The sequence below is a fragment of the Oncorhynchus clarkii genome, chromosome 32 (genome assembly GCF_045791955.1).
Source record: "Oncorhynchus clarkii lewisi isolate Uvic-CL-2024 chromosome 32, UVic_Ocla_1.0, whole genome shotgun sequence".
Lineage (NCBI taxonomy): Eukaryota > Metazoa > Chordata > Actinopteri > Salmoniformes > Salmonidae > Oncorhynchus > Oncorhynchus clarkii.
Genome location: NC_092178.1, coordinates 21,303,207 through 21,327,204, shown reverse-complemented (window position 1 = coordinate 21,327,204; position 23,998 = coordinate 21,303,207). Strand labels below are relative to the sequence as shown.

At 46.9% G+C, this 23,998-nt stretch overlaps 1 protein-coding gene across 1 annotated transcript in view; it reads left to right on the top strand.

The window, feature by feature from the left end:
* LOC139391619 (triple functional domain protein-like) overlaps positions 1 to 23,998 on the top strand; it is a 127,117-nt gene that overhangs the window by 38,651 nt on the left and 64,468 nt on the right. Inside the window, exons 3-4 of the mRNA XM_071138992.1 lie at positions 4,093 to 4,167; positions 11,544 to 11,658. Coding sequence (XP_070995093.1) covers positions 4,093 to 4,167; positions 11,544 to 11,658 — 190 coding nt within the window. The remainder of the gene's footprint in view (positions 1 to 4,092; positions 4,168 to 11,543; positions 11,659 to 23,998) is intronic.

The following is a 23,998-nucleotide window of genomic DNA, read 5'->3' as shown; positions in this document are numbered from 1 at the left end:
TGTGTAGTTAACTAGTGATTATGATTGATTGTTTTTTATAAGATAAGTTTAATGCTAGCTAGCAACTTACCTTGGCTTACTGCATTCGCGTAACAGGCAGTCTCCTTGTGGAGTGCAACAAGAAAGAGGCAGGTCGTTATTGCGCTGGACTATTTAACTGTAAGGTTGCAAGATTGGATCCCCCGAGCTGACAAGGTGAAAATCTGTCTTTCTGCCCCTGAACTAGGCAGTTAACCCACCGTTCCTAGGCCGTCATTGAAAATAAGAATGTGTTCTTAACTGACTTGCCTAGTAAAATAAAGATTAAAATAAAGGTGTAAAAAATAAATAGATCGGCAAATCAGCGCCCAAAAATACCGATTTCCGATTGTTATGAAAACTTGAAATCGGCCCTAATTTATCGGCCATTCCGATTAATCGGTTGACCTCTAGTACAGACCCAGCGTGTGACAGAGCTGAAAGAGTTGTGACACGTTTTTTCTTTCTTTTATTTCTCGTATTTGTGTCTAGGCGGGCAAATTGCGAGGGAATGCTGTCAGCATTCTAATGCTGTAGATGTTTGTCCCCCTGTGTGCTAAAAGTGTCAGGGTCTTGTCCAGTTCTGGCGTTTAGGTCGCCACAGACTAGTATATGGAGAAGCTGTCATTGTTTTTTTTCTTGTTGTTTTTTTTACCCCTTTTTCTCCCCAATTTCGTGGTATCCAATTGTTGTAGTAGCTACTATCTTGTCTCATTGCTACAACTCCCGTACGGGCTCGGGAGAGACGAAGGCTGAATGTCATGCGTCCTCCGATACACAACCCAACCAGCGCATCCAACCCGGAAGCCAGCCGCACCAATGTGTCGGAGGCTACACCGTGCACCTGGCAACCTTGGCTAGCGCGCACTGCGCCCGGCCCGCCACAGGAGTCGCTGGTGCGCGATGAGACAAGGAGACAAGGAGATCCCTAACCCGGACGATGCTAGGCCAATTGTGCGTCGCCCCACGGACCTCCCGGTCGCGGCCGGTTACGACAGAGCCTGGGCGCGAACCCAGGGACTCTGATGGCACAGCTGGCGCTGCAGTACAGCGCCCTTAACCACTGCGCCACCCGGGAGGCCCAAGCTGTCATTGTTAAAGTATGGGGATTCTATTGGGGGGAGTGTACAGTGCCTTCGGAAAGTATTCAGACTTCTAGACTTTTTCCACATTTTGTTACGTTACAGCCTTATTCTAAAATTGATTAAATAAACATATTCAGCAATCTCCACAATACCTCATAATGACAAAGCGAAAACAGGTTTTTAGAAATTTTTGCAAAAGTTTTCAGACCCTTTGCTATGATACTTGAAATTGAGCTCAGGTGCATCCTGTTTCCATTGATCATCCTTTAGATGTTTCTACAACTTGATTGGAGTCCACCTCTGGTAAATGTAATTAATTGGACATGATTTGGAAAGGCACACACCTGTCTATACAAGGTCTCACAGTTGACAATGCATGTCGGAGCAAAAATCAAGCCAATGAGGTCGAAGGAATTGTCCTTCGTACTTCGAGACAAGATTCTCTGGTTTGATGAAACCAAGATGGAACTCTTTGGCCTGGATGCCAAGCATCACGTCTGGAGGAAACCTGGCACCATCCCTACGGTGAAGCATGGTGGTGGCAGCATCATGCTGTGGGAAGTTTTTCAGTGGCAGGGACTGGGAGACTAGCGCTCAGGACCCCCGACTCAGGACCTCAGACTGGGGCGAGGGTTCCCCTTCCAATAGGGCAATGACCCCAAGCACACAGCCAAGACAACGCAGGAGTGGCTTCAGGACAAGTCTCTGAATGTCCTTGAGTGGCCCAGCCAGAGCCCAGACTTGAACCTGATCAAACATCTCTGTAGAGACCTGAAAATAGCTGTGCAGTGACATTCCCCATCCAATTTCTAATAACCTGATTTTGCTTTGTCATTATGGGGTATTGTGTGTAGATTGATGAGGGGAAAAAACAATTTCAGCATTTTTAGAAGAAGGCTGTAACGTAACAAAATGTGGAAAAAGTCAAGGGGTCTGAATACTTTCGGAAGGTACTGTAGGTAGCATACGTGGACATTGTTCTCTGTTGAGATCATTTCCTTATTTATTTCTATCTAAAATGCTCCTGTTTTGATGACTTTTTATAGTGGGTTAGGTCTGCTCTATACCAAATTAGCATACCCCCTGAGCCTTTTCCCTGTTTTAGTCCTGGTAGTTTGGTGGATGGGATTACCAGCTTTCTGTAACCTAAAGGGAAACCCGTAGGTCCATCTCTCTATACCATATTTCTTGTAGGAGGAGAATGTCTGTATTTCTGATTTATTTGGTGAAGTCTGGGTTCCTGCTCTTTAGGCCAAAGGTATATTTCAGGAAGAGATGGTAAAGGATTTGTGTTCCATAGTGTCCATTGTTATTCTTATGGTTTTGCAGGCAGCATACCACCCTGCATCCCACTGCTGGTTTGCTTCTGAAGCTAAGCAGGGTTGGTCCTGGTCAGTCCCTGGATGGGAGACCAGATGCTGCTGGAAGTGGTGTTGGAGGGCCAGTAGGAGGTGCTCTTTCCTCGGGTCTAAAAAATATCCCAATGCCCCAGGGCAGTGATTGGGGAGACTGCCCTGTGTAGGGTGCTGTCTTTCGGATGTGACGTTAAACGGGTGTCCTGGCTTTCTGAGGTCATTAAAGATCCCATGGCACTTATCGTAAGAGTAGGGGTGTTAACCCCAGTGTCCTGGCTAAATTCCCAAGCTGTCCTTCATACCATCATGGTCACCTAATCATCCCCAGCTTACAATTGGCTCATTCATCCCCCTCCTCTCCCCTGTAACTATTCCCCAGGTCGTTGCTGTAAATGAGAATGGGTTCTCAGTCAACTTACCTGGTAAAATAACGGTTAGATGAAAAAATAAAAAGGCTCTGACTATTAGGTGTGAGCAGTGCATGCTGAGCGTCTGGTGAATGCCTCTTAGGTCGATGGATGTGGCTTGGGCGGGTGCAGTAGTGGGTGTTGGGCCTGTTGCTCTGCTCATGGCCTGGGCATATGTGTGGCTGTCATGTTGAGGTCCTTGGTGCAGGGGTGGGGGGCAGAAGGGGCATAGGCCTGATCTGGGGGGGCCTATATAGGGTGTGGCTAGGGTTTGTTTGGTCTGTGGTCTGGGTGTAGGTCCTCTGGTTGTATCTCTCTCTCTGTAATGGCTGTGTTGTCCTGGATAACTCTAAGCACACACATGTGTGAGGGAAGAAGGGGCTGTGGTGGCAAAAAAATCTAGTCCAAGCCCAACTCCTGCAGGATATGGAGAGATTGAAGAGAGGGAAACATGGGATAGAGAGAAAACAGTAGAGACACAGGGATAGAGATGAATTGGCCAGCAGGGGCTCTTTATCTCAATATGAAATAATGAGCTATTTATGTCTCGCTGCTACTGTGGTGTAGGTGTTGTGCTGTTTTTGGGTGTGGGTGTTGTGCTGTTTTGGGGTGTAGGTAGGTAGGTTTTTCTCTGTTTAGTGAAGGACAGGAAGTGGTCTCATTTTTGTCAACACATAACCAGGAAATAAACTATACCCTTTTCTCCTCCTCTCTCTCTCTGAGTAAGACACTAATACAACAGCTCTTTGTTTGACCAACTTTCCCTTTTTAACTCTTAAAGCAGGTAAGTTCCTACTTCTGAAACTATAGCCTCACTTATTCCTCTGTGTGTGTGCGTTCTTGCATCACTAAACTAGGGTTCATAGCCAGTTTCGAGGACTGTGGAAACAGATGGTTTTTTCAGTGGCAGGGATTTTCCTCACATCAACTGAGCCCAAAATAAACCTATTCTCTCCACCACTCTTCAACAGTTACTCCAGTCAGACCAAATCAAAATCATGTTTCCCATTCTGAAAACTTTCTTTCTTTGACTGTGATGCTGAAAAAAATCAACCTCCTATTCCCCATATTCAAGGAAGAAATACAAAGTCAGACATTTTGAATTGTAGAACAAGTTGGATAAAACTAGGCCTATTTTTCCTGAAACCTTTCCATGAAGAGGTGAAAATTTGAACATTGGGAGTTTCTGTAAAAAATCCTAACACTTCTGTCTTTCTCTCTCTCCAGGTTTTCGTAAAAATGAAGACATGAGAGCGATGGAGGTGTTGCCTATTCTAAAGGAAAAAGTTGCCTTCTTATCAGGTGTGTGTGTGTGTGAGATAATCATGGTTTCTTCATAAACAAAGCTAATGGAACATAACATATTCGCTAATTGCTTCACACACTGACCTCTACCAGGCATGCAGCGACACACACTGACCTCTACCAGGCATGGAGCTACACACACTGACCTCTACCAGGCATGGAGCTACACACACTGACCTCTACCAGGCATGCAGCTACACACACTGACCTCTACCAGGCATGGAGCTACACACACTGACCTCTACCAGGCATGCAGCTACACACACTGACCTCTACCAGGCATGCAGCTACACACACTGACCTCTACCAGGCATGGAGCTACACACACTGACCTCTACCAGGCATGGAGCTACACACACTGACCTCTACCAGGCATGCAGCTACACACACTGACCTCTACCAGGCATGGAGCTACACACACTGACCTCTACCAGGCATGCAGCTACACACACTGACCTCTACCAGGCATGCAGCTACACACACTGACCTCTACCAGGCATGGAGCTACACACACTGACCTCTACCAGACATGGAGCTACACACACTGACCTCTACCAGACATGGAGCTACACACACTGACCTCTACCAGGCATGGAGCTACACACACTGACCTCTACCAGGCATGCAGCTACACACACTGACCTCTACCAGGCATGGAGGTACACACACTGACCTCTACCAGGCATGCAGCTACACACACTGACCTCTACCAGGCATGAAGGTACACACACTGACCTCTACCAGGCATGCAGCTACACACACTGACCTCTACCAGGCATGGAGCTACACACACTGACCTCTACCAGGCATGCAGCTACACACACTGACCTCTACCAGGCATGGAGCTACACACACTGAACTCTACCAGGCATGGAGCTACACACACTGAACTCTACCAGGCATGGAGCTACACACACTGACCTCTACCAGGCATGGAGCTACACACACTGACCTCTACCAGACATGGAGCTACACACACTGACCTCTACCAGGCATGCAGCTACACACACTGACCTCTACCAGGCATGGAGGTACACACACTGACCTCTACCAGGCATGGAGGTACACACACTGACCTCTACCAGGCATGCAGCTACACACACTGACCTCTACCAGGCACTGACCTCTACCAGGCATGCAGCTACACACACTGACCTCTACCAGGCATGGAGGTACACACACTGACCTCTACCAGGCATGGAGCTACACACACTGACCTCTACCAGGCATGGAGCTACACACACTGACCTCTACCAGGCATGCAGCTACACACACTGACCTCTACCAGGCATAGAGCTACACACACTGACCTCTACCAGGCATGGAGCTACACACACTGACCTCTACCAGGCATGGAGCTACACACACTGACCTCTACCAGGCATGGAGCTACACACACTGAACTCTACCAGGCATGCAGCTACACACACTGACCTCTACCAGGCATGGAGCTACACACACTGACCTCTACCAGGCATGGAGCTACACACACTGACCTCTACCAGGCATGCAGCTACACACACTGACCTCTACCAGGCATGGAGCTACACACACTGACCTCTACCAGGCATGCAGCTACACACACTGACCTCTACCAGGCATGCAGCTACACACACTGACCTCTACCAGGCATGCAGCTACACACACTTACCTCTACCAGGCATGCAGCTACACACACTGACCTCTACCAGGCATGGAGCTACACACACTGACCTCTACCAGACATGGAGCTACACACACTGACCTCTACCAGGCATGCAGCTACACACACTGACCTCTACCAGGCATGGAGGTACACACACTGACCTCTACCAGGCATGCAGCTACACACACTGACCTCTACCAGGCACTGACCTCTACCAGGCATGCAGCTACACACACTGACCTCTACCAGGCATGGAGGTACACACACTGACCTCTACCAGGCATGGAGCTACACACACTGACCTCTACCAGGCATGGAGCTACACACACTGACCTCTACCAGGCATGCAGCTACACACACTGACCTCTACCAGGCATAGAGCTACACACACTGACCTCTACCAGGCATGGAGCTACACACACTGACCTCTACCAGGCATGGAGCTACACACACTGACCTCTACCAGGCATGGAGCTACACACACTGAACTCTACCAGGCATGCAGCTACACACACTGACCTCTACCAGGCATGGAGCTACACACACTGACCTCTACCAGGCATGGAGCTACACACACTGACCTCTACCAGGCATGCAGCTACACACACTGACCTCTACCAGGCATGGAGCTACACACACTGACCTCTACCAGGCATGCAGCTACACACACTGACCTCTACCAGGCATGCAGCTACACACACTGACCTCTACCAGGCATGCAGCTACACACACTTACCTCTACCAGGCATGCAGCTACACACACTGACCTCTACCAGGCATGCAGCTACACACACTGACCTCTACCAGGCATGCAGCTACACACACTGACCTCTACCAGGCATGGAGCTACACACACTGACCTCTACCAGGCATGCAGCTACACACACTGACCTCTACCAGGCATGGAGCTACACACACTGACCTCTACCAGGCATGCAGCTACACACACTGACCTCTACCAGGCATAGAGCTACACACACTGACCTCTACCAGGCATGGAGCTACACACACTGACCTCTACCAGGCATGGAGCTACACACACTGAACTCTACCAGGCATGGAGCTACACACACTGACCTCTACCAGGCATGGAGCTACACACACTGACCTCTACCAGGCATGCATCTACACACACTGACCTCTACCAGGCATGGAGCTAGACACACTGACCTCTACCAGGCATGGAGCAACACACACTGACCTCTACCAGGCATGCAGCTACACACACTGACCTCTACCAGGCATGGAGCTACACACACTGACCTCTACCAGGCATGGAGCTACACACACTGACCTCTACCAGGCATGCAGCTACACACACTGACCTCTACCAGGCATGGAGCTACACACACTGACCTCTACCAGGCATGCAGCTACACACACTGACCTCTACCAGGCATAGAGCTACACACACTTACCTCTACCAGGCATGCAGCTACACACACTGACCTCTACCAGGCATGCAGCTACACACACTGACCTCTACCAGGCATGCAGCTACACACACTGACCTCTACCAGGCATGGAGCTACACACACTGACCTCTACCAGGCATGCAGCTACACACACTGACCTCTACCAGGCATGGAGCTACACACACTGACCTCTACCAGGCATGCAGCTACACACACTGACCTCTACCAGGCATAGCTAGCTACACACACTGACCTCTACCAGGCATGCAGCTACACACACTGACCTCTACCAGGCATGCAGCTACACACACTGACCTCTACCAGGCATGCAGCTTCACACACTGACCTCTACCAGGCATGGAGCTACACACACTGACCTCTACCAGGCATGCAGCTACACACACTGACCTCTACCAGGCATGGAGCTACACACACTGACCTCTACCAGGCATGCAGCTACACACACTGACCTCTACCAGGCATAGCTACACACACTGACCTCTACCAGGCACTACTGACCTCTACCAGGCATGCAGCTACACACACTGACCTCTACCAGGCATGCAGCTACACACACTGACCTCTACCAGGCATGCAGCTACACACACTGACCTCTACCAGGCATGCTAGACCTCTACCACACACTGACCTCTACCAGGCATGGAGCTACACACACTGACCTCTACCAGGCATGCAGCTACACACACTGACCTCTACCAGGCATAGAGCTACACACACTGACCTCTACCAGGCATGGCTACACACACTGACCTCTACCAGGCATACTACACACACTGACCTCTACCAGGCATGCAGCTACACACACTGACCTCTACCAGGCATGGAGCTACACACACTGACCTCTACCAGGCATGGAGCTACACACACTGACCTCTACCAGGCATGCTACACACACTGACCTCTACCAGGCATAGAGCTACACACACTGACCTCTACCAGGCATGGAGCTACACACACTGACCTCTACCAGGCATGGAGCTACACACACTGACCTCTACCAGGCATGCAGCTACACACACTGACCTCTACCAGGCATGCAGCTACACACACTGACCTCTACCAGGCATGGAGCTACACACACTGACCTCTACCAGGCATGCAGCTACACACACTGACCTCTACCAGGCATGGAGCTACACACACTGACCTCTACCAGGCATGCAGCTACACACACTGACCTCTACCAGGCATGGAGCTACACACACTGACCTCTACCAGGCATGCAGCTACACACACTGACCTCTACCAGGCATGCAGCTACACACACTTACCTCTACCAGGCATGCAGCTACACACACTGACCTCTACCAGGCATGCAGCTACACACACTGACCTCTACCAGGCATGCAGCTACACACACTGACCTCTACCAGGCATGGAGCTACACACACTGACCTCTACCAGGCATGCAGCTACACACACTGACCTCTACCAGGCATGGAGCTACACACACTGACCTCTACCAGGCATGCAGCTACACACACTGACCTCTACCAGGCATGGAGCTACACACACTGACCTCTACCAGGCATGGAGCTACACACACTGACCTCTACCAGGCATGGAGCTACACACACTGAACTCTACCAGGCATGGAGCTACACACACTGACCTCTACCAGGCATGGAGGTACACTCACTGACCTCTACCAGGCATGCAGCTACACACACTGACCTCTACCAGGCATGGAGCTACACACACTGACCTCTACCAGGCATGGAGCTACACACACTGAACTCTACCAGGCATGGAGCTACACACACTGACCTCTACCAGGCATGGAGGTACACTCACTGACCTCTACCAGGCATGCAGCTACACACACTGACCTCTACCAGGCATGGAGCTACACACACTGACCTCTACCAGGCATGCAGCTACACACACTGACCTCTACCAGGCATGCAGCTACACACACTGACCTCTACCAGGCATGCAGCTACACACACTGACCTCTACCAGGCATGCAGCTACACACACTGACCTCTACCAGGCATGGAGCTACACACACTGACCTCTACCAGGCATGCAGCTACACACACTGACCTCTACCAGGCATGGAGCTACACACACTGACCTCTACCAGGCATGCAGCTACACACACTGACCTCTACCAGGCATAGAGCTACACACACTGACCTCTACCAGGCATGCAGCTACACACACTGACCTCTACCAGGCATGGAGCTACTCACACTGACCTCTACCAGGCATGGAGCTACACACACTGACCTCTACCAGGCATGCAGCTACACACACTGACCTCTACCAGGCATGGAGCTACACACACTGACCTCTACCAGGCATGCAGCTACACACACTGACCTCTACCAGGCATAGAGCTACACACACTGACCTCTACCAGGCATGCAGCTACACACACTGACCTCTACCAGGCATGCAGCTACACACACTGACCTCTACCAGGCATGCAGCTACACACACTGACCTCTACCAGGCATGGAGCTACTCACACTGACCTCTACCAGGCATGGAGCTACACACACTGACCTCTACCAGGCATGCAGCTACACACACTGACCTCTACCAGGCATGCAACTACACACACTGACCTCTACCAGGCATGCAGCTACACACACTGACCTCTACCAGGCATGCAGCTACACACACTGACCTCTACCAGGCATGCAGCTACACACACTGACCTCTACCAGGCATGCAGCTACACACACTGACCTCTACCAGGCATGCAGCTACACACACTGACCTCTACCAGGCATGGAGCTACACACACTGACCTCTACCAGGCATGCAGCTACACACACTGACCTCTACCAGGCATGGAGCTACACACACTGACCTCTACCAGGCATGCAGCTACACACACTGACCTCTACCAGGCATAGAGCTACACACACTGACCTCTACCAGGCATGGAGCTACACACACTGACCTCTACCAGGCATGGAGCTACACACACTGAACTCTACCAGGCATGGAGCTACACACACTGAACTCTACCAGGCATGGAGCTACACACACTGACCTCTACCAGGCATGGAGCTACACATACTGACCTCTACCAGGCATGGAGCTACACACACATGCACTCTGATTGTGAGAGTTTATAGCTGTGACCCGTGGCTACTGAGAGGTCAGACCCCATACGCTTGACCTTTGACCCCTCATCTGCAAGTTCTAAACTATTTTAGTGTTGAAAATGTCTTTGTGTGTTTTTGATTTTGTGTGTGTGTGTGTGTGTGTGTGTCATTCCTCTTTTGTCTGACTCCATTCTCCCCCTGTGTGTAGCCAAGGTCACTGACAGACGGACCATAATGAACAGAAGAGAGAAATAGAGAGAGGAAGAGAGTGGTTACTATAGCGATGAGTTACTGTCTGTCTTAACCATTTCCCATAATGCATTTTGATAAGGTCATTTATTTTGAAAGGAGGGAGGGGAAAAAAGGAAGAGGGTGGTGTAGGAAGGAAAGAGGAATCTATTGAATTTTGAAGAAATGTTGAGGAATGTATAGATTCGTTTATCCAGCTACTGCTAGGTCAACCTAACACACATTAACATAGTCAAATAAATTACTGTTGGATTTCTATAGAAATACTGATATTTCTGTATAGGCCTATTGCTTTTTACATAGTCTTCCTTATACAATGATGTTTTCCCTGCCATTCTGAGTACCTGTTAGTGAGATAATGCTATCATATGGCTACGATCATACTCATGGGAATATATGAACTCTCATGTGTTTCTCTCTATTTCCACCAGGAGGCAGAGGTTTGTGTGTGTGTGTGTGCGTGTGCGTATACACTGGACTGTGCTCTAAGCTGAATGTTTTATCGTGTGTGTGTGTTCACTCTCTAAGCTGACTGTTTTATGCTGTGTCTCTTTGTGTGTGTGTGTGTGTGTGTGTGTGTGTGTGTGTGTGTGTTCACTCTCTAAGCTGACTGTTTTATCCTGTGTCTCTTCGTGTGTGTTCACTCTCTAAGCTGACTGTTTTATTCTGTGTGTTCAGTCTCGAAGCTGACTGTTTTATCATGTGTTCAGTCTCTAAACTGAGTGTTTTATCCTGTGTGTTCAGTCTCTAAGCTGACTGTTGTATCCGGTGTGTTCAGTCTCTAAGCTGACTGTTTTATCCGGTGTGTTCAGTCTCTAAGCTGACTGTTTTATCCTGTGTCTCTTTGTGTGTGTGTGTGTTCAGTCTCTAAGCTGACTGTTTTATCCGGTGTGTTCAGTCTCTAAGCTGACTGTTTCATCCTGTGTTTCTTCGTGTGTGTGTTCAGTCTCTAAGCTGACTGTTTTATCCGGTGTGTTCCAGGGGGCAGAGACAGACGCGGTGGTCCAGTATTAACGTTTCCATCACGCAGTAATCACGACAGAATACGAGCTGACGACCTCCGAACTCTCATAGCATACCTTGCTGGCATCCCCAAGTACGTGTTTGAGTGTACAGTATCTGCATGCATACGTATTGTGTGTGTATTTCTATGGTTGTTTTAGTCTCTTGGATTCAGATCAGAGAGTGGGAGGGGGGATGAAAATGGAGAGAGATATATTGTGGGCCAGAATACCTGCCGCAGCTCCTGTGTTGCCAAGAACCCTTCCTCCACACTGTCACTGGAGACAGACACATGGATGGAGGCACTGACACATGGATAGAGGCAGCGAGAGACAAATGAATAGAGGCAGCGAGAGACAAATGGATGGAGGCAGCGAGAGACAAATGGATGGAGGCAGCGAGAGACAAATGGATGGAGGCAGCGAGAGACAAATGGATGGAGGCAGCGAGAGACAAATGGATAGAGGCAGCGAGAGACAAATGGATAGAGGCAGCGAGAGACAAATGGATAGAGGCAGCGAGAGACAAATGGATAGAGGCAGCGAGAGACAAATGGATAGAGGCAGCGAGAGACAAATGGATAGAGGCAGCGAGAGACAAATGGATAGAGGCAGCGAGAGACAAATGGATAGAGGGAGCGAGAGACAAATGGATAGAGGCAGCGAGAGACAAATGGATGGAGGCAGCGAGAGACAAATGGATGGAGGCAGCGAGAGACAAATGGATGGAGGCAGCGAGAGACAAATGGATGGAGGCAGCGAGAGACAAATGGATAGAGGCAGCGAGAGACAAATGGATAGAGGCTGCGAGAGACAAATGGATAGAGGGAGCGAGAGACAAATGGATAGAGGCAGCGAGAGACAAATGGATAGAGGCAGCGAGAGACAAATGGATAGAGGCAGCGAGAGACAAATGGATAGAGGCAGCGAGAGACAAATGGATAGAGGCAGCGAGAGTCAAATGGATAGAGGCAGCGAGAGACAAATGGATAGGGGCAGCGAGAGACAAATGGATAGGGGCAGCGAGAGACAAATGGATAGAGGCAGCGAGAGACAAATGGATAGAGGGAGCGAGAGACAAATGGATAGAGGCAGCGAGAGACAAATGGATAGAGGGAGCGAGAGACAAATGGATAGAGGGAGCGAGAGACAAATGGATAGAGGCAGCGAGAGACAAATGGATAGAGGCAGCGAGAGACAAATGGATAGAGGCAGCGAGAGACAAATGGATAGAGGCAGCGAGAGACAAATGGATAGAGGCAGCGAGAGACAAATGGATAGAGGGAGCGAGAGACAAATGGATGGAGGCACTGACACATGGATAGAGGCAGCGAGAGACAAATGGATAGATGCAGCGAGACAAATGGATAGAGGCAGCGAGAGACAAATGGATGGAGGCAGCGAGAGACAAATGGATGGAGGCACTGACACATGGATAGAGGCAGCGAGAGACAAATGGATAGAGGCAGCGAGAGACAAATGGATAGAGGCAGCGAGAGGCAAATGGATAGAGACAAATGGATAGAGGCAGCGAGAGACAAATGGATAGAGGCAGCGAGAGACAAATGGATAGAGGCAGCGAGAGACAAATGGATAGAGGCAGCGAGAGACAAATGGATAGAGGGAGCGAGAGACAAATGGATAGAGGCAGGGAGAGACAAATGGATAGAGGCAGCGAGAGACAAATGGATGGAGGGAGCGAGAGACAAATGGATAGAGGCAGTAAGAGACAAATGGATAGAGGCAGCGAGAGACAAATGGATAGAGGCAGCGAGAGACAAATGGATGGAGGGAGCGAGAGACAAATGGATGGAGGCAGCGAGAGACAAATGGATGGAGGGCGCGAGAGACAAATGGATAGAGGCAGCGAGAGACAAATGGATGGAGGGAGCGAGAGACAAATGGATAGAGGCAGCGAGAGACAAATGGATGGAGGCAGCGAGAGACAAATGGATAGAGGCAGCGAGAGACAAATGGATAGAGGGAGCGAGAGACAAATGGATAGAGGCAGCGAGAGACAAATGGATAGAGGCAGCGAGAGACAAATGGATAGAGGCAGCGAGAGACAAATGGATGGAGGCAGCGAGAGACAAATGGATGGAGGCAGCGAGAGACAAATGGATAGAGGCAGCGAGAGACAAATGGATAGAGGGAGCGAGAGACAAATGGATAGAGGGAGCGAGAGACAAATGGATAGAGGGAGCGAGAGACAAATGGATAGAGGCAGCGAGAGACAAATGGATAGAGGCAGCGAGAGACAAATGGATAGAGGCAGCGAGAGACAAATGGATAGAGGCAGCGAGAGACAAATGGATAGAGGCAGCGAGAGACAAATGGATAGAGGCAGCGAGAGACAAATGGATAGAGGCAGCGAGAGACAAATGGATAGAGGGAGCGAGAGACAAATGGTTAGAGGCAGCGAGAGACAAATGGATAGAGTCAGCGAGAGACAAATGGATGGAGGCAGCGAGAGACAAATGGATAGAGGGATCAAGAGACAAATGGATAGAGGCAGCGAGAGACAAATGGATAGAGGGAGCAAGAGACAAATGGATAGAGGCAGCGAGAGACAAATGGATAGAGGCAGCGAGAGACAAATGGATAGAGGCAGCGAGAGACACATGGATGGAGGCAGCGAGAGACACATGGATGGAGGCAGCGAGAGACACATGGATGGAGGCAGCGAGAGACAAGTGGATAGAGGCAGCGAGAGACAAATGGATGGAGGCAGCGAGAGACAAATGGATGGAGGCAGCGAGAGACAAATGGATGGAGGCAGCGAGAGACAAATGGATGGAGGCAGCGAGAGACAAATGGATGGAGGGAGCGAGAGACAAATGGATAGAGGCAGCGAGAGACAAATGGATAGAGGCAGCGAGAGACAAATGGATAGAGGCAGCGAGAGACAAATGGATGGAGGGAGCGAGAGACAAATGGATAGAGGCAGCGAGAGACAAATGGATAGAGGCAGCGAGAGACAAATGGATAGAGGCAGCGAGAGACAAATGGATAGAGGCAGCGAGAGACAAATGGATGGAGGCAGCGAGAGACAAATGGATGGAGGCAGCGAGAGACAAATGGATGGAGGGAGCGAGAGACAAATGGATAGAGGCAGCGAGAGACAAATGGATGGAGGCAGCGAGAGACAAATGGATAGAGGCAGCGAGAGACAAATGGATAGAGGCAGCGAGAGACAAATGGATAGAGGCAGCGAGAGACAAATGGATAGAGGCAGCGAGAGACAAATGGATGGAGGGAGCGAGAGACAAATGGATAGAGGCAGCGAGAGACAAATGGATAGAGGCAGCGAGAGACAAATGGATAGAGGCAGCGAGAGACAAATGGATAGAGGCAGCGAGAGACAAATGGATAGAGGCAGCGAGAGACAAATGGATAGAGGGAGCGAGAGACAAATGGATAGAGGCAGCGAGAGACAAATGGATAGAGGCAGCGAGAGACAAATGGATAGAGGCAGCGAGAGACAAATGGATAGAGGGAGCGAGAGACAAATGGATAGAGGCAGCAGGAGACAAATGGATAGAGGGAGCGAGAGACAAATGGATAGAGGCAGCGAGAGACAAATGGATAGAGGCAGCGAGAGACAAATGGATAGAGGCAGCGAGAGACAAATGGATAGAGGCAGCGAGAGACAAATGGATAGAGGCAGCGAGAGACAAATGGATAGAGGGAGCGAGAGACAAATGGATGAAGAGAGAGAGCGAGACAAGTGGATGAAGAGAGCGAGAGACAAATGGATAGAGAGCGAGAGAGACAAGTGGATGAAGAGAGTGAGATAAATGGATGGAGAGAGAGATCGATGGAGAGACAAAAGAATAGAGGGCGAGAGAGACAAATTAATAGAGGGAGAGTAAAATGAATAGAGAGAGAGACAAATTAATAGAGGGAGAGTAAAATGGATGGAGAGCGAGACCAATGGATGGAGAGAGAAATGGATGGAGAGAGAGACAAATGGATGGAGAGAGATCGATGGAGAAACAAAAGAATAGAGGGCGAGAGAGACAAATTAATAGAGGGAGAGTAAAATGAATAGAGAGAGAGACAAATTAATAGAGGGAGAGAAATGGATGGAGAGAGAGACAAATGAATAGAGAGAGTGACAAATGGATAGAGACATGAATAGAGGGAGAGTAAAATGAATAGAGAGAGACCAATGGATAGAGAGAGAGACAAATGGATGGAGAGAGATCGATGGAGAGAGAGACAAATGGATAGAGAGAGAGACCAATGGATGGAGAGAGACCAATGGATGGAGAGAGATCGATGGAGAGAGAGACCAATGGATAAAGAGAGTGACAAATGGATAAAGAGAGAGACACATGGATAGAGAGAGAGACACATGGATAGAGAGAGAGCCAAATGAATAGAGGGAGAGAGACATGAATAGAGGGAGAGTAAAATGAATAGATGGAGAGTAAAATGAATAGATGGAGAGAGACATGAATAGAGGGAGAGTAAAATGAATTGATGGAGAGAGACATGAATAGAGGGAGAGTAAAATGAATAGATGGAGAGTAAAATTAATAGAGAGAGAGAGACATGAATAGAGGGAGAGTAAAATGAATAGATGGAGAGTAAAATGAATAGAGAGAGAGACAATGGATAGAGACATGAATAGAGGGAGTGTAAAATGAATAGAGAGAGACCAATGGATAAAGAGAGCGACAAATGGATAAATAGAGAGACACATGGATAGAGAGAGAGAGACATGAATAGAGGGAGAGTAAAATGAATAGAGGGAGAGTAAAGTTAATTGAGAGAGAGAGGCAAATGAATTGAGAGAGAGATGCAAATGAATTGAGCGAGAGAGGGATGCAAATGAATTGAGCGAGAGAGAGGCAAATGAATTGAGAGGGAGAGGCAAATTATTTGAGTGCGAGAGACAAATGGATGGAGAGATGGAGACAAATGGATAGAGAGATGAAAATGAATTGAGAGAGTGAGGCAAATCAATGGAAAGAGAGGAAAATGAATTGAGAGAGAGAGGTAAATGAATTGAGAGAGAGGAAATGAATTGAGAGAGAGAGAGGCAAATGAATGGAGAGAGAGAGGCAAATGAATTGAGAGAGAGAGCGGCAAATGAATTGAGAGAGAGAGAGGCAAATTAATTGCGAGAGAGAGAGGCACATGAATTGAGAGAGAGAGAGGCAAATGAATTGCGAGAGAGAGAGGCAAATGAATTGCGAGAGAGAGAGGCAAATGAATTGAGAGAGAGAGAGGCAAATGAATTGCGAGAGAGAGAGGCAAACGAATTGCGAGAGAGAGAGGCAAACGAATTGCGAGAGAGAGAGGCAAATGAATTGCGAGAGAGAGAGGCAAATGAATTGAGAGAGAGAACTGAAGAGAGCGAGAGAGAGAACTGAAGAGAGCGAGAGAGAGACAAATTAATTGAGAGACAAATGGATAGAGTGAGACACACAAATTCATAGAGAGAGAGAGAGAGAGAGAGAAAAATGGATGGAGAGAGAGACAAATGGATGGAGAGAGAGAAATGGATGGAGAGAGACCAATGGTTAGAGAGGGAGACAAATGGATAGAGAGAGACAAATGAATAGAGAGAGAGACAAATGGATGGAGAGAGAGACAAATGGATGGAGAGAGAGACACATGGATAGAGAGAGAGACAAATGGATGGAGAGAGAGACAAATGGATAGAGAGAGAGACAAATGGATGGAGAGAGAGACACATGGATGGAGAGAGAGACACATGGATAGAGAGAGAGACAAATGGATGGAGAGAGAGACAAATGGATAGAGAGAGAGACAAATGGATAGAGAGAGAGACAAATGGATGGAGAGAGAGACACATGGATGGAGAAAGAGACCAATGGAGAGAGAGAGAGACAAATGGATAGAGAGAGAGACAAATGGATGGAGAGAGAGACACATGGATGGAGAGAGAGACACACAAATTAATGGAGAAAGAGAGACAAATGAATGGAGAGAGACAAATTAATAGAGAGAGAGACAAATGGATGGAGAGAGAGACACATGGATGGAGAGAGAGACACATGGATGGAGAGAGAGACAAATGGATGGAGAGAGAGACAAATGGATGGAGAGAGAGACAAATAAATAGAGAGAGAGACACACATGGATAGAGAGAGAGACACACAAATGAATGGAGAAAGAGACAAATATATAGAGAGAGACAAATGAATGGAGAGAGAGACAAATATAGAGAGAGAGACAAATGAATGGAGAGAGAGACAAATATATAGAGAGAGACAAATGAATGGAGAGAGAGACAAATGAATGGAGAGAGAGACAAATATATAGAGAGAGACAAATGAATGGAGAGTGAGACAAATGGATAGAGAAAGACAAATGAATGGAGAGAGAGAGGAAAATAAATTGAGAGAGCGAGGGAAATGAATGGAGAGAGAGAGACAAATGGATAGAGAGAGACAAATGGAGAGAGAGAGAGAGAGAGAGACAAATAAATAGAGAGAGAGAGAGACAAATAAATAGAGCGAGACAAATGGATGGAGAGAGAGACAAATGGATGGAGAAAGAGACACATGGATGGAGAGAGAGACAACTGGATGGAGAGAGAGACAAATGGATGGAGAAAGAGACACATGGATGGAGAGAGAGACAACTGGATGGAGAGAGAGACAAATGGATGGAGAGAGAGACAAATGGATGGAGAGAGAGACAAATGGATGGAGAGAGAGACAAATAGATGGAGAGAGACAAATGGATGGAGAGAGAGACAAATGGATGGAGAAAGAGACCAATGGATGGAGAGAGAGACAAATGGATAGAGAGAGAGACAAATGGATGGAGAAAGAGACAAATAAGTAGAGAGACAAATGGATGGAGAGAGAGACAAATGAATAGAGAGAGACACATGGATGGAGAGAGAGAGAGAGAGAGAGACAAATAAGTAGAGAGAGAGACAAATAAGTGAGAGAGACAAATAAGTAGAGAGAGAGAGAGACAAATGAAAAGAGAGAGAGAGAGCGAGACAAATAAGTGACAGAGACAAATGGATGGAGAGAGAGACACGAATAGAGAGAGACAAATGGATGGAGAGAGAGACAAATAAGTAGAGAGAGAGAGAGACAAATGAATAGAGAGACAAATGAATGGAGAGAGAGAGAGACAAATAAGTAGAGAGAGAGACAAATGAATAGAGAGAGAGACAAATGAATAGAGAGAGAGACAAATGAATGGAGAGAGAGACAAATGAATAGAGAGAGACAAATGGATAAAGAGAGAGACAAATAAATAGAGACAAATGAATAGAGCGAGACAAATGGATAAAGAGAGACAAATGGATGGAGAGAGAGACATGAAAAGAAAGAGACAAATGGATGGAGTGAGACAAATGGATGGAGAGAGACAGAGAGAGAGACAAATGGATGACAAATTAATAGAGAGGAGAGACATGAATGGATGGAGTGAGACAAATGGATGGAGAGAGAGACAAATGGATGGATGGAGAGACAAATTAATAGAGAGAGAGACAAATGGATGGAGAGAGACAGATGGATGGAGAGAGAGACAAATGGATGGAGAGAGACAAATGGATGGAGAGAGACAGATGGATGGAGAGAGAGACAAATGAATAGAGAGAGAGGCAAATGGATGGATGGAGAGACAAATGGATGGAGAGAGACAGATGGATGGAGAGAGAGACAAATGGATGGATGGAGAGACACATTAATAGAGAGAGACAAATGGATGGAGAGAGAGACAAATTAATAGAGAGAGAGACAAATGGATGGAGAGAGACAGATGGATGGAGAGAGAGACAAATGGATGGATGGAGAGACACATTAATAGAGAGAGACAAATGGATGGATGGAGAGACAAATTAATAGAGAGAGAGACAAATGAATAGAGAGAGAGACAAACGGATGGAGAGAGAGACAAATGGATGGAGAGAGACAGATGGATGGAGAGAGAGACAAATTAATAGAGAGAGACAAATGGATGGAGAGAGAAACAAATGGATGGAGAGAGAGACACATGGATGGAGAGAGAGACACATGGATGGAGAGAGAGACACATGAATGGAGAGAGAGACACATGGATGGAGAGAGACAAATGGATGGAGAGAGAGACAAATGGATGGAGAGAGAGACACATGAATAGAGAGAGAGAGGAAAATAAATTGAGAGAGCGAGATAAATAAATGGAGAGAGTGAGAGACAAATGGATAGAGAGAGACAAATGGAGAGAGAGAGACAAATAAATAGAGAGAGAGAGACAAATAAATAGAGAGAGAGAGACAAATGGATGGAGAGAGAGACAAATGAATAGAGAGAGAGACAAATGAATGGAGAGAGAGACAAATGGATGGAGAGAGAGACAAATGAATGGAGAGAGAGACAAATGGATGGAGAGAGAGACAAATGAATAGAGAGAGACAAATGGATGGAGAGAGACAGATGGATAAAGAGAGAGACAAATGAATAGAGAGAGAGAGGAAAATAAATTGAGAGAGCGAGATAAATAAATGGAGAGAGAGAGAGACAAATGGATGGAGAGAGAGACAAATGAATAGAGAGAGACAAATGGATGGAGAGAGACCGATGGATAAAGAGAGAGACAAATGAATAGAGAGAGAGAGGAAAATAAATTGAGAGAGCGAGAGAAATAAATGGAGAGAGAGAGAGACAAATGGATAGAGAGAGACAAATAAATAGAGAGAGAGACAAATAAATAGAGAGAGAGAGAGAGAGACAAATAAATAGAGAGAGAGAGACAAATAAATAGAGAGACACGAATAGAGAGAGACAAATGGATGGAGAGAGAGACAAATAAGTAGAGAGAGGGAGAGACAAATGAATAGAGATACAAATGGATGGAGAGAGAGACAAGTAGAGAGAGAGATACAAATGAATAGAGAGAGACACATGGATGGAGAGAGAGAGAGAGAGACAAATAAGTAGAGAGAGAGACAAATGAATAGAGAGAGAGACAAATGAATAGAGAGAGAGACAAATGAATAGAGAGAGACAAATGGATAAAGAGAGAGACAAATGAATAGAGAGAGAGAGAGACAAATAAGTAGACAGAGAGCCAAATGAATAGAGAGAGACAAATGGATAAAGAGAGACAAATGGATGGAGAGAGAGACATGAAAAGAGAGAGACAGATGGATGGAGAGAGAGACAAATGGATGGAGAGAGACAGATGGATGGAGAGAGAGACAAATTAATAGAGAGAGAGACAAATGGATGGAGAGAGAAACACATGGATGGAGAGAGAGACATGAAAAGAGAGAGACAAATGGATGGAGAGAGACAGATGGATGGAGAGAGAGACAAATTAACAGAGAGAGAGAGAAATGGATGGAGAGAGAGACAAATTAATAGAGAGAGAGACAAATGGATGGAGAGATAGACACATGGTTTGAGAGAGAGATAAATGGATGGAGAGAGAGACACATGGATGGAGAGAGACAGATGGATGGAGAGAGAGACAAATTAATAGAGAGAGAGACAAATGGATGGAGAGAGAGGCAAATTAATAGAGAGAGAGACAAATGGATGGAGAGAGAGACAAATGGATGGAGAGAGAGACCAATGGATGGAGAGAGACACAAGGATGGAGAGAGAGACACGAAAAGAGAGAGACAAATTAATAGAGAGAGAGACAAATGGATGGAAAGAGAGACAAATGGATGGAGAGAGATATGAATAGAGAGAGACAAATGGATGGAGAGACAAATTAATAGAGAGAGACAAATGGATGGAGAGAGACAAATTAATAGATGAGAGAGACAAATGGATGGAGAGAGATATGAATAGAGAGAGACAAATGGATGGAGAGACAAATTAATAGAGAGAGACAAATGGATGGAGAGAGACAAATTAATAGATGAGAGAGACAAATGGATGGAGAGAGACAAATTAATAGAGAGAGACAAATGGATGGAGAGAGACAAATTAATAGATGAGAGAGACAAATGGATAGAGAGAGACAAATGGATGGAGAGAGACATGAATAGAGAGAGAGACAAATGGATGGAGAGAGATATGAATAGAGAGAGAGACAAATGGATGGAGAGAGACAAATAAATAGAGAGAGAGACAAATAAATAGAGAGAGAGAGAGAGAGACAAATAAATAGAGAGAGAGAGACAAATAAATAGAGAGACACGAATAGAGAGAGACAAATGGATGGAGAGAGAGACAAATAAGTAGAGAGAGGGAGAGACAAATGAATAGAGATACAAATGGATGGAGAGAGAGACAAGTAGAGAGAGAGATACAAATGAATAGAGAGAGACACATGGATGGAGAGAGAGAGAGAGAGACAAATAAGTAGAGAGAGAGACAAATGAATAGAGAGAGAGACAAATGAATAGAGAGAGAGACAAATGAATAGAGAGAGACAAATGGATAAAGAGAGAGACAAATGAATAGAGAGAGAGAGAGACAAATAAGTAGACAGAGAGCCAAATGAATAGAGAGAGACAAATGGATAAAGAGAGACAAATGGATGGAGAGAGAGACATGAAAAGAGAGAGACAGATGGATGGAGAGAGAGACAAATGGATGGAGAGAGACAGATGGATGGAGAGAGAGACAAATTAATAGAGAGAGAGACAAATGGATGGAGAGAGAAACACATGGATGGAGAGAGAGACATGAAAAGAGAGAGACAAATGGATGGAGAGAGACAGATGGATGGAGAGAGAGACAAATTAACAGAGAGAGAGAGAAATGGATGGAGAGAGAGACAAATTAATAGAGAGAGAGACAAATGGATGGAGAGATAGACACATGGTTTGAGAGAGAGATAAATGGATGGAGAGAGAGACACATGGATGGAGAGAGACAGATGGATGGAGAGAGAGACAAATTAATAGAGAGAGAGACAAATGGATGGAGAGAGAGGCAAATTAATAGAGAGAGAGACAAATGGATGGAGAGAGAGACAAATGGATGGAGAGAGAGACCAATGGATGGAGAGAGACACAAGGATGGAGAGAGAGACACGAAAAGAGAGAGACAAATTAATAGAGAGAGAGACAAATGGATGGAAAGAGAGACAAATGGATGGAGAGAGATATGAATAGAGAGAGACAAATGGATGGAGAGACAAATTAATAGAGAGAGACAAATGGATGGAGAGAGACAAATTAATAGATGAGAGAGACAAATGGATGGAGAGAGATATGAATAGAGAGAGACAAATGGATGGAGAGACAAATTAATAGAGAGAGACAAATGGATGGAGAGAGACAAATTAATAGATGAGAGAGACAAATGGATGGAGAGAGACAAATTAATAGAGAGAGACAAATGGATGGAGAGAGACAAATTAATAGATGAGAGAGACAAATGGATAGAGAGAGACAAATGGATGGAGAGAGACATGAATAGAGAGAGAGACAAATGGATGGAGAGAGATATGAATAGAGAGAGAGACAAATGGATGGAGAGAGAGAAATGAATAGATAGAGATGCAAATGGATGGAGAGAGAGACCATTGGATGGAGAGATACCCATGGGTAGAGCGAGAGAGAAATGAATTGAGTGACCAATGGATGGAGAGAGAGACCATTGGATGGCGAGTGACCAATGGCTAGAGAGAAAGAGAAATTAATAGATGGAGAGATCAATGGTTGGAGAGATGGAGAGTCGGAGTGAGGGAGGCTGGTGAGCGGGATGGAGAGTTGGCGTGAGGGAGGGTCCAAAGGAAAAGGAGGGAGTGAGGGAGGGCCGAGAGTGAGTGGAACATGGAGTGGGAGAGAGCAAGGGATTAAAACACAGAGGGAGGAGTGTGTGTGTGTGTTTGAATACAACAGAGTGTCGCAGAGGCCTCGCAGAGGTTGCTCGATCAGCTCAGTAGTTGTGATGATAGCTGTGGATGATTAGGTCTGTACGCTGCTGCTCTCTCCTAGGTACGTCTCTCTTTACAAAAACTATTTTAACGCTTCTTCTACTCTCTCCCTCTCTTATGTAGATAAAATCTAGATCTCTCGCTCCCCACTTTGTCTCTGTTACCTTATTTGTGATTCCCCTCTCTCTCCTCTCCTCTCTCCTCTCCTCGATCCTCTCTCCTCTCCTCTCCTCTCTGCTCTCTCTTCTCTTTTCTCTCCTCTTTCCTCTCTCCTCTCCTCTCCTCTCTCCTCTCTCCTCTCTCCTCTCTCCTCTCCTCTCTCCTCTCCTCTCCTCTCTGCTCTCTCTTCTCCTCTTCTCACTCCTCTTTCCCCTCTCTCTCCTCTCCTCTCTCCTCTCCTCGATCCTCTCTTCTCTCCTCGATCCTCTCTCCTCTCCTTTCCTCTCTGCTCTCTCTTCTCCTCTCCTCTCCCCTCTTTCCTCTCTCCTCTCTCATCTCTCCTCTCCTCTCCTCTCTCCTCTCTCCTCTCCTCTCTCACTCTGCTCAGTGTAGTGGGAGTCAGAGTTGCTGACAGACAGGCATTAGAAAGAAAGGAGGGAAGGCTGGATAGAA